Source organism: Varanus komodoensis, unplaced genomic scaffold, assembly GCF_004798865.1.
Source record: "Varanus komodoensis strain SLA01 unplaced genomic scaffold, ASM479886v1 scaffold87, whole genome shotgun sequence".
Classification (NCBI taxonomy): domain Eukaryota; kingdom Metazoa; phylum Chordata; class Lepidosauria; order Squamata; family Varanidae; genus Varanus; species Varanus komodoensis.
This window is the reverse complement of record NW_025336565.1, coordinates 1291798-1302853: the sequence shown is the minus strand read 5'-3', so window position 1 is coordinate 1302853 and position 11056 is coordinate 1291798. Positions and strand designations below refer to the sequence as shown.

The 11056-nt window shown below is 59.3% G+C and overlaps 1 protein-coding gene across 1 annotated transcript in view; it reads right to left on the bottom strand.

Moving 5' to 3' along the window:
- Positions 1-5793, bottom strand: part of ASGR1 (asialoglycoprotein receptor 1) — a 9578-nt gene extending 3785 nt beyond the window's left edge. Inside the window, exons 1-6 of the mRNA XM_044417177.1 lie at positions 5573-5793; positions 3514-3608; positions 3235-3366; positions 2136-2261; positions 1672-1767; positions 526-597 (exon numbers count right to left, since the gene is read on the bottom strand). Of these exons, the coding sequence (XP_044273112.1) occupies positions 526-597; positions 1672-1767; positions 2136-2261; positions 3235-3307 (367 nt within the window). The 5' untranslated portion in view covers positions 3308-3366; positions 3514-3608; positions 5573-5793. The remainder of the gene's footprint in view (positions 1-525; positions 598-1671; positions 1768-2135; positions 2262-3234; positions 3367-3513; positions 3609-5572) is intronic.
- Positions 5794-11056: the final 5263 nt, after the last annotated feature.

Sequence of the window (11056 nt, the reverse complement as noted above, 5' to 3'; positions counted from 1 at the left end):
GAGAACGGAGCCCTCCCCCGCGCCCGGGCCTTGCTGCTCCTCTCGCCAGACGCTGCCAGCCCCTTTCTGCCGGGAGACCCCCCCCCCCCCGCCCCCCATGTGCCTTCAGGGTGGGGTGCGAGGACAGCCCTCTCAGGAGCCCCTGGGGAGCCCTCCCCAACCTGCCGCCCTCCAGGGGCTGCACAGGCACTGCCAGGAGCTCCTGCGGCTGCGGTCCAGCGCAGCTGGAGGGCACCAGGCGGGGGGAGAGCCCCGTGGCCCCTGACTGGGCAAACACCCCCCAGGGCGGCCTGCCTGCTTGCCTCCACCAGTGCCGTCTCTTCGGTGCCATGGTCCGGAATTTTTGAGTGGTTTTAGCTATTTTAAATGGGTTCAAGAATGTACATATTTTGGCCTTACTGTAAGATTTCTGGAGTGCTTTTATTGCAAAGTCCAAGAAGCAAAATCCAACATAAATCTCACGCACTGTAGGCCCACTCAAGAGACGAGGGCTCTACTCGCGGGAAAACCGAAGTGCTGACTCACCAGCTTCCACGTGCTCGGTGAGTTTCTTCACCAGCTCCTCGGTCTGTGTCCTCTTCGCGTCCGTCGTGGCTTCTGCAATGTACATGGGTGTTTGGGGGGTGCCAGCCGTGCTGCGACCCACCCCTGCCCTCCCCAGCCCCCCCCCAGCCTGCGCCGGCACCGAGTTGCTCCGATGTTGTGACACGTGGAGAAACACTGACCTGGCCCCAAGCGGGTGAGGACGAGGAAGCAGCTCTTTAATCAGGTGGGGGAAGAGGTCGTTGCAAGAGCCACGCCAGGTCCCGACGGGGGCCAACCAGGGGCCCCACAGGAAGAGGCTGTCCGGAAAGATGTGGGTGCTGCTGCACCCACAACTGGCATGGAGCAGAGCGTGGCCCCGAGGCTGGAGAGGCGGTCCTCCCCGAATCGCCCCTCTCCTCTCTCTGCTCTGAGCCCCCTCCCCTGCCACGTCTCCCCTCGGCCACCCGTTCTTCCCGGACAAAGCCACCGCCAGCACTCCAAATTTTCCCACCCCGACCAGCCCAGCGGCCTCGTTCCTCGTTCTGCCATATCTCTCAGGGGTCCTCGGGGGTCCTCGGACCAGAACGATGTGCGATACACGGCCTGTACGTGAGCAGCGCAGAATCGGTCTTTTCCACAGGGGCCACGTCTCTGTCCAGCTTCCCCGTCGCCCCCTGGGATCCCTCCCGTGGGCAGTCGCCGCCTGCCCGGATCCCAGCAGCCTTGGGGTGTGGGGTGCGCCCCCCCCATCCCGCTCTTCGGCTGCAGAGCACCGGGCCTCACGTCCGAGGAATCAGATGCAAACCCAGCCACATCACTGCCCACGCGTGGCTCCACTTGCTGTGGATACGGCAGGAAACGCCTGTCCCACCACAGGTCTTTGGGGAAGGTCCCCCTCCCCGCCCCCCCCTTGTGTCCCAGCGCCACGAAGCTCCCCCCAGAGGCTCTGCACAGGGCTGTTGGCGGGGGGCCTTCTTGAGAGTAAAACCCAGAGAGCCTTGGCTGCAGCAAATGGCGCTTCAGGTCAGGAGCAGGGCTGTGCTTGACTTCCGCCTCCGGAAGCTGGGGAAGGCCCGGCCCCGGCACCCCCCAGCGGCGCCTCGGGGGCCTTCCGCTTCCGCCCGGCCCAGCCCCTCGGCCACTCACCCTTCTGCTGCAGGACGCCCATCTTCTCGGCCACGGAGGAGTTCAGGGCCCGGAGCGCTCTGCCCATCTGCTGCGAGCGGGAGCTGGAGCTCTGGCCTGGCCGGGGGGGGTGGGGATGTGGAGAGGGAAGATCAGGGCCCGCCCGCTCCTTCGCCTCAAGGAGCCGCCGGGGTGCCACCGTGGGGACCCGGGGCGTCCGGCCCCCAGGCCCTCCTTTGGGCGGCTCACCGATTCTCAGCCCGGCCCACCTCACAGGGGTGTTGCTAGCCGGGGAAGCTGCCCTGGGTTCCCCCAAGAGGAAACGCGCTGGGGGGCCAGTGGGGCAGCCCCCGTTTGGCACGCGAGCGAGCCCCATTCTGCCGCGGTTGCCTCATCGCTCGCCGCCCCTGGTGCCATGCGCTCGCACGGCCTCCTCTCTCTGGCCTGGCTCCCCGGCCCTTCGACGTGCTCGCTGCGCCACTCACCTCTGGCGCCGATGATGATGATCGCGAGGAGGAGCGCAAAGCTGGCTCCCAGCAGGATCAGGACCAGGCGGCGGCTGGGGCAGAGGCGCTGGCGCCACACGGGGCTCGGCAGAGGCAGTGCGGGCGCTGGGCGGAGAGGGCGAGGGTCACGGACCTGCCTGCCCCCCCCCCGCCCGGCCAGGTGCCCGGCACCGTCCCCACTGGCTCAGTGGCGCAGCAAGGCCCCTGCAAGGGCGGCGTGTGGGTCGCTGTCGAAATGCAGGTTGTTGTGTTGCTTCTGCCTGACTGACTAGCGAGCGAGCCACGGTTGGTGCTGGGCTGCGATCTCTGCCCACCATGGTTTGAGATCTCGGCTGGGTTCCGACGACCAGGAGAACTTGCAGTCAAGTGCAGAGCGTGAGCTGAATTCGGGTTGTCCCCAGGACAGCGGTCTCTGCAGTGTGGATTACTGTGTTGTCGGAACCCAGTTGCGATCACAAGCCATGGCTTGTTACCCATGAACAACCCACAAACCAAACCCAGCTATGCTGCTGGGTTAGGAACTTCGGGCCCTTCGCCATGACTTGTTTTGGTGGGGTTCGAACGACAGAATGACCTGGACCTCTTGCACAAAGCTCTTTCTAAAGACATGAGGAAAAATTCCCGAAATTGCAAGAATGAAACCATTTGGCAACATTTGTCCTCGGATGCTCCGCAAGGAGGGCGTGAACCAAGGAGCAACTGCTAGAGACGAGGGGCCCCATGGAACCCGCCTGGGCTTGCAAGCCACAGCCGTGAAGGCCCCGCCGTGCGATGGGGCGGGGGTGTCGCATTGTGCGCTTGCCCCAGAGTAGTCAAGACCTCCTGGATCGGATTCAGTGACTGCGAATTTGGAATGGCGCCCAGTGATCAGTCATGCATGCTGGCTGGGGTTGCTGGGAGCTGTAGTCCAGTCTATCTGGAGGGCACCAGGAGGGGGAGGACTGTCCCAGTGCAGCTCTTTCAAACCCCTGACTATTCCTGGCCAGTGGCCAAGGAACTGGCCGGGCTGGGATAGCTTCACTGGAGCTGCTGAGCCGAGTCCCTCCTTTGCCATTATGAAGAGTGCCTCTCGCGGTACCTTTCTGGACGGGGGTTCTGCCCTCCTCTTCCTCGGCATCCAGCGATGAAAAGTTGTGGTACTCCTCGACCATGGTTGCTCCAGAGGGGCTCGGGGCCCTGGCGGGACGGATGGCGCTGGGAGGGAAGGGCCCTGCGAGGGGGAAGCAGGCCGATCGAGATCTTCGGGTCCCTTTGTCCCTCCAGACCGCGCCACCCCTTTCCCTGCTGTGACCCAACCTTCAGTACATTTTCAGTGGGGCGTGCACCCCGCCTCCGCCCCCTGTGCCAGCCGCCTCACCTCTCCCCTCAAGGACACAAGCGGCCCCTCCGTGCCAGCAGGGTGCTCCTCCCGGGCCGCAGGTGCCTCGGCAGCTCCCACAGCTCACAGCGAACCTGGCCAAGCGGGAGACAAGGAGGACAGGTGAGTCCGTGCTCCTTCTCCGAGAGGCCAGGAACCGCTTCGAAATCCGCTCACCTGTTGCACTGGCTTCCCACTGTGTCGCCTTGTACATGTCCGGTTTGTGGGCTGAAGGAGCATCTCAGTCGGCCCACACGCAACAGGACAGGCGCACACCTGGCCCCCATCCTTCACTGGACCTCCGAGCCCCGCCGTGCGCCGTCCCACCACCCACCTCGGCCGCGGCAGCCAGCAGCTCCAGATCGGCTGCTGCGTTTGCCAGAGCCCCAGCCCGGCAGAGCTGGCTTGCCCAACTTTTCAGCCACCAAATTGCTCCACTGCTCCTGCTACACGAGGCCACGCGGCAGCGGTGCTGGGATCCGGGAGCGTTGGATTCGCTCTGAACGCAGCTCCCCTTCTCGGCGCACCCTGCACCCGAGAGGGACCGTTGGGGATGCCTTCCGGGCCGGCAGCCTTTCCAGGACTGCATGCAAACAAGCCCGGACTCCCCCCTGCTCCACCGTAAGGCCTTTGCGGGCACCACCCCACTGCCAGTGAGACTTTGCACCCATGTGCAAAAAAGAAAAAAAAGAAAGATGAACCTGGGAACTACAGACCAGTTGTCTGACATCGATCCCTGGAAAAATTCTGGAGCAAATGATTTAAAGATCCATCTGCAAGCATCTTGAAGAAAAGGCAGTGATTAATACAAGCCAGCATGGATTTATCCAAAATAAATCCTGTCAGACTAATTAATCTCATTCTGTGACTGGGTAACCTCCCAAATGGGCAGAGAGAACAGTGTGGACAGAATCTACCTAGACTTTAGCAAAGCTTTTGACATAGTGCCACATGACATCCTGATAAGCAAATTAGCAAAAACTGGACTAGATGGAAAAACTATGAGGTGGATCCAAAATTGGCTGCTGAATTGGACCCCAAGAGTGTTCATGGCACCTTCTCACATTGGATGGAGGGAATTACTGGGGTGCCACAGGGTTCAGTCCTGGGCCCAGTGCTTTCCAACGTCTTTATTAATGATTTAGATGAGGAAGTACAAGGAAAGATAATCAGATTTGCAGATGATACAAAATCGGGCGGAATAGCAAACACCCTAGAAGACAGAATGAAGATCCTGGGCAATCTTGAGAAACTTGAACGCTGGGCTGAAAGCAACAGACTGAGATTCAACAAGGACAAGTGCCAAGTTCTCCATCTAGGAAAAAGAAACCAAAGGCATCGACACAAGAAGGGGAATACGTGGCTCCACAGAGCTGAAAAAGAACTTGGAGTAACTGTGGATGATAGGCTAAACTTGAGCCAACACTGCAATGCAGCCACCAAAAGGGCAAAGGCTATTCTGGGATGCATTAGCAGAAGTATGACTTCCAAATCACGGGAAGCAGCAGTTCCCCCATACCCCTCACTAGTCAGACCTCGCCTGGAGTCCTGTGTCCAGTTCTGGGCACCAAGATTTAAGAGATGGGGAAAAATTAGAAAGGGTCCAGCGGAGGGCGACAAAAATGATCCAGGGTTTGGAAACGCTGCCCTGTGAGAAGAGACTGGGAGAACCGGGCATGTTCAGCCCTGAGAAGAGAAGGTTGCGGGGGGGGGGGGGGATGAGATCCCTGTTAAGTCCCTGAAAGGCTGTCACAAAGGGGAAGGTCAAGGTCTCTTCTCGCTGATGCCAGAGTGCAGGACACAGGATAATCAACTCAAGTTGTGGCAACCCAGATTCAAGCTGGACATCAGGAAAAGCTTCCTCACGGTCAGAGCAATACGACAGCTGCCCGGAGGGGTGGGGGGCTCTCCCACCCCGGAGACATTCAAAAGAAACCGGGCAGCCCTCCGAGTGGGATGGTGGAGCTTGGAGTCCTGCGACAGCAGAGGTCGGACCCGGTGGCCTTCATGGCCCCTTCCCGCTCTGCTGTTCTAGGCTTCCGTGACGTGGCGTACCCACCTCGAGTTCCAGGAATGTGGCAGCCCTTTGCATCAAGGGAAAGACGAGGAGGAACAGCCTGGGCTTGAAGAGCTGTCAGCTCTTCCTTCACGCCCTCTTGTCTCCCAGGGTTCAAGGAAAACCGTGCCGCTTCTCCTGGCTTCCCCGCTTGCCCTCTTCCATGATGGGCGCTCCCCTCTGGTGATCTTTGCACTGTCAATACGCTCCTCTCTCAGGGGACTGAGCCGGGCGCGAGTCTTCCAAAAACCGCAGCCCTGCACCAGTGGCGTCAAAAGCGGTTGCGCCACCTTCTTTCCATGCCCCCAATCCCTCCCGCCTCCGCTGACACCAACCCCTCCCCAGGGCTTCCTCTGAAAAGTGGAAGTTCAGCCAGGAGCACTCACTCTGCCGGGAGGAACCAAGCTGAGTACAAAATGTGACCCAACAAATGGAAGTCGATTTTGATGACAATATGCATGCCTTTTGCAAGGAACTGTGCCCCCCCCCCGCTCCCCCGCACGAGGTCAGACGGGGAAAGGGTTGGGCTGCAGGTGGCCAGTAAGCTGAAGAGAAGGCCGGACCGGAAGAGCTGGCCAGCTGAGTTACTTTCATTGCTTCTCACTCCTGGACTGCTTTTTGCAGGTGGGGCCAGGGGTGGGGGTGGCAAGGGGGCCGTGGAAAACCAAGCCGAAAAGAGTTGGCCCAATCGCAGGCTCAAGGGCTGCTTGGCAAAATCAAAATTAAACCTTGAGTCCAGTTTACTTCTGCCTGGCCTGAGCATTCTGAAAGAGCTCAGACCTGAAACAGGCGGTGCTCTACAAAGGACACAAAACTTAGGATTCGAATCAAGTTCTTTTCTGAAAGTTTAGAAATGAGACAGCTTTTTTTAAGTCCAGGGGAAGAGGGAACAAAATATCATGGATAAATTAGTTTAACAACTGATTGAAATAGTTATTAGAGATAGAAAGATTAAACATCTAGTACAGCAAACCTTGCTGAAAAAAGGCAATGTAGCTTCTATAAAGGGAAATCCGGCACAGTTAAACTTCTGGAGTTTTTGAGAGGTCAGAATGAATGCATGTAATTCAGTGTTTGGGACTATCAAAGAATGAATGAAAGATGGGGAGAAGGTGAATACATTTTTCATATATACTTTTATGATCACTGAGAAACAACATCAAAGGTACTGAAAAAGTTTCTCCAATGAGACCATCTGGATACCACCACAAACTTAAGACAATTTTACCCGATATGAAGGAAATGATTTCTGGATCAAAGGACTCAACAGTTATCAATATGGGAGTTTTTAAATGAACTGATTAGAGTCTTAAATAGTGGCAGAAAATTAGGGTAATTTTTTTTAACACAGGGAAATGACACTGGCCCGTTCAAAATGACCTTTTTACCAACCGGGAAGCCAAAGCGATTGCCATTTGAACCTCGCAAGGCTAATAAAAAATGTATTATTTGGAAAGAAAATGTTTTCCAGCTCTTTCTCTTATGGATCGGAGTTTCTGTTTCCACTTGCTCAGCTGTCCTGCCGATTCCAGTCTGTGCTACATCTTTATCTGGCCCTCCGTTTTAGTTTTGGTCTCTACCTCAAGGTCCCCTTTCTTTGGATGTATCTCCTGGTGAACTTCCCTTTTCTGAAGCAGAAACTGACCACACGGGCTCGGTATGCACCTTCCCACCTGCAGAGCCTTTGCATGTGACCGTGAGACGCTTGGGGTTCAAAGATGCACAATGTTGCCTTCGCCCATGCGCTGAGTGCTCCGGCACCCGGACACGGAGGGGGTCGCCATGCGCTCTTCCCACGGTTGGGATCCACCAGCACGAGTGTGGATCCCAACAGAGGTGCTCTGCCAGAAGTGGAGAGCTGCTGCCAGGTGCCGCTTCCTCGGTGGACTCACGCCCTTGCCCATTCTCCGCCCAGTGGAACCATTTTGATCCAGGGCTTGGAAGCACTGCCCTGTGAGGAGAGACTGGGAGAACTGGGCACGTTCAGCCTTGAGAAGAGAAGACGGAGGGGGGACATGAGATCCCTCTAGAAGGACCTCAAAGGCTGTCACAGAGGAAGGTCAAGGTCTCTCCTCGCTGATGCCAGAGTGCAGGACACGGAATAATCAAGTCAAGTTGCGGCAACCCGAGTTCAGGCTGGACATCAGGAGAAGCTTCCTCACAGTCAGAGCAATGGGGCAGTGGAACCAGCTGCCTGGAGGGGTGGGGGGCTCTCCCACACTGGAGGCTTTCAGAAGCAACCTGAGCAGCCCTCTGAGTGGGGTGGTGTGACGTGGTGTCCTGCAGCAGCAGCGGGTTGGACTCGATGGCCTTCGTGGCCCTTCCAAATCTGCTATTCTATGATCCTGTGATTCTGCTGGGGAAGTGACCCAAATGCAACGGGGCCGAGGAGGCTGCCCCATCCCTGAGTCAGTTCCCCGGCGCATCAGCCCAGTGGAGTCAGCCCTGAACGGCAGCCACGGCCCTCCCTCCGAGGTTTCAGGCGGGCGCTTTCCCAGCTCTGCGAGGACACGGTGCTGGCGACCGGACTCGGACAAAGCAGGGCTCCACCCCGCTGTCACGGCCCTTCCCCTGTAGAGCTGCGGAGCTGCTGGGCGAATGCTCCCGGCTGAGCCCGTGCCTGTTGGATTCATGGCCGCATCCCCACCAGCGGCAGAAATGCCAGCTAGTTGCTCAGGCTGGGAAAAGCAGAAGGGAATGACGGGAACCCCCGAGGCATTTCTCCCACCTCGTGCCCTCTGAGCTGAGGGTGAGTGACCAGAGCGGCTGGTCTTGGAGCCAAGGTGGTGCAGAGCACGGGGGGGGGGGGGGGGGGCAGATGCGGCTGCAGCAGGAAAGCAACTCCGAGCAAGGAAGGCCCTGACAAGGACCAGACCGTGTGGCACTGTCAAGCCAAGGCACACGTCTGTGCTGTGACCACACTCGGAAATCTGCGCATCGCTCTGCTCGCCGCATCTCAGGAAGGAACTTTCAGAGGTGGGGAAAGGGCCAGAAAGGGTGGTCAGCTTGGGCCCTCGGCAGAAAAATCCGGGATGGAGCCTGGTGCCGGTCGGGATGTGGCGGAGGCGTCCAACGTTGTGTGTGCTGCAGAGAAAGTGAACGGGACAAATCCGTAGTGCAGGAGTCAAGGAAGCCGAATGGCGGGCGATCGAGGCGGATGACAGAACTCTGTCTTCACACAGCGCCACATCCTTCTGCCAGAGGCAGAGGTGGACGAGGACGTGGGAGGCTTCAGCGGGTACGTGCATGTGCCGAAGGGGTTAGGGATCGCTGCTCGTGAGCAGCTGGGGAAGGAGGGCCTGCCTGGTGTGCCGGAGGCCCTGGGAAGGTCCTGGCGGAAGCCCGGTGAGCCCCGCAGGGGCCAAGAGCCCCGGTCCAGGTGGGCCAGGGCGCCAGCTCGCCCGCTGTTGCCTGGGGGTGCTGTCATGGCCCTCCGTGGGCTCCCCAGGAGGGCCCCTGCTTCCCCGTGCGGGAAACGCTGCTGGCCCAGACGGACCTTTTCTGCCTTCACCCTGCGGGGCTCCTCATCAGCTCTTGGGGGTTCGTGCCGGCCCCGGAGAGGAAATTTCCTCCTATTGACGTCAGTGGGCGGGAAGGAGAGGAAATTTCCTCCTATTGACGTCAGTGGGCGGGAAGAATGGCAGGCTCGCGTCCTGGCCGCAGCGCCGCATCGGACGTGGCCGGACTCGCCCCAGCCCCATCCGGCGGTGCCTCAGCCCCCCGCACGGGGAGATGCCTGGCTGGGCAAGGCCAAAGGCCTCTTGTCACAGAGGATGCTGGGAAGGAGACATAAGAGGAACCAAGCTGGGGCGAGTCGGGGCAGGGATCTCCCCGAATTGGCAGGAACCGTTCGCGAAACACCCCGAGTGGCAAAGCTGCAAGGTCAGCTCGTTGTGGTTTCACTTCCATCGGCTTCTGAGGAACCTTCTGCGCGGGGGTTTCCTAGGAATTGCTGTGTTCACCGCTGCTGCTCTTCCTGCGGGGGCCTCTCGGCGTCCCCCAGCCAGCACCCCGGGAAGCAGGAAGGGGAGGGTGGCAAGGCCGCCGACGGGGGTGGCTCCGGGCGGGGATCGGGCGAATCCAAGGAGAAGGACTCCTGGTCCTGCTGGCTGAGAGCCGCCTCCAGGGCCAGGGACAGCCCACCCGTGTGCCCCAGTCGCTGGGGCACATGAGCAGGGGGCGCTTTGTGTCCATGTCCCGCTTGTGGGATCCAGGGCAAGCGAGGCCTCATCCCGCTTCCAGCCACGAAGGCCCCGTGCCACACGCACCAGACGGGCACTCCCCGGCAGTCCCAGAACCTCACGTGGAGGGTTGGGGGGGACCCAGGGGACGGAGGGGGTGCACTGCGAACAAGCGCGTTTATTCCACTGGGAGACCCCCAGTAACTACAGGTCTGGGGGCTTATCCATCGCCCGTCCAACCTCTGCCTAATGCCAGCAGCAGGGCCCAGAGCCTTCTGGGAATCTTGGTTAAGAGTGCCGGGGAAGCCTCGATGGCGGCCGCAGCGAAGGAAGCCAGGCTCAGTTGGGAAAGACCCTCTCGCCTTGAACCCCAGCAGTCACATCGAAAGGTCACCCAGGCCCCCTGCAGGTGCTGCCGACAGCATGTTCCCAGGGAGGGTCTGCCCCGCCAGTTGCAAGCTTGTAGAACATACACAGAGTGTTTTACAGGTTCTGAGTCACGTGGGCCCAGCAGCTGGGCAGTTGATGATGAAATAGGGGGAGCACAGTCAGAAGAAGGTGAGGGGTCCGCAGAGGGGGTGCAATACAATGGCGTCTGATTGCAGGATATTCACCTAATGATCATGGAATTATGGCGAGTCTTGGCATGCAAATGAAGGCGATTGCGATGCCGTCGGCCTGGCAGCCTGACCAGCTCTCACCGATTGGCAAAACGGCAGCCCTGGCAGCTTCGGGGGAGCCATCGGGTCCCACTTCTTAAAGTGACAGCAAATGCCAAACAGTGACCTGGCTTGGAATTTTTTTTGGGGGGTGCTTCCTGAGAAAAAGGGGTGCAGGCATTTTATAACACAAAGACACGTAAGCATCCCTTCTCTGCCGGCATTTGGCTGGATTTTCCCAGCAGCAGCCAGGAGAAGTGCGGCCCAGAAAGAGCTGCCGGGTGATGGAGGAATGTTCCGGCGGCTTCCGGACACGGGGTGGACCATCGGTAGCGTTGTGCCCTTCCTGATGCATGCCTGCAGAAGCCACCCAGAGATTCCCCCGCAGGGAGGCCAAACCGAACACCACGGGGTTTCGTTGGAAGGGCACATGCCCAGCGACTCTGGTGGGTGCCCCAAAATGGGGAAGTTTCCTCCTGGCTTCCTCTTTCCCCCCCAGGAGGCTGCGAGGAGCTTGTGGAGGGGGCGCACTTGGGGTGTGTGCCCGGCCGGGAGGAGAGCTTGGAGACAAGACTTCAGAGCAGGCGAAGGGGGACCTTCTGCTGACACCCCTTTGCTGGATCGGCACACGGTTGTGGGGATGTACA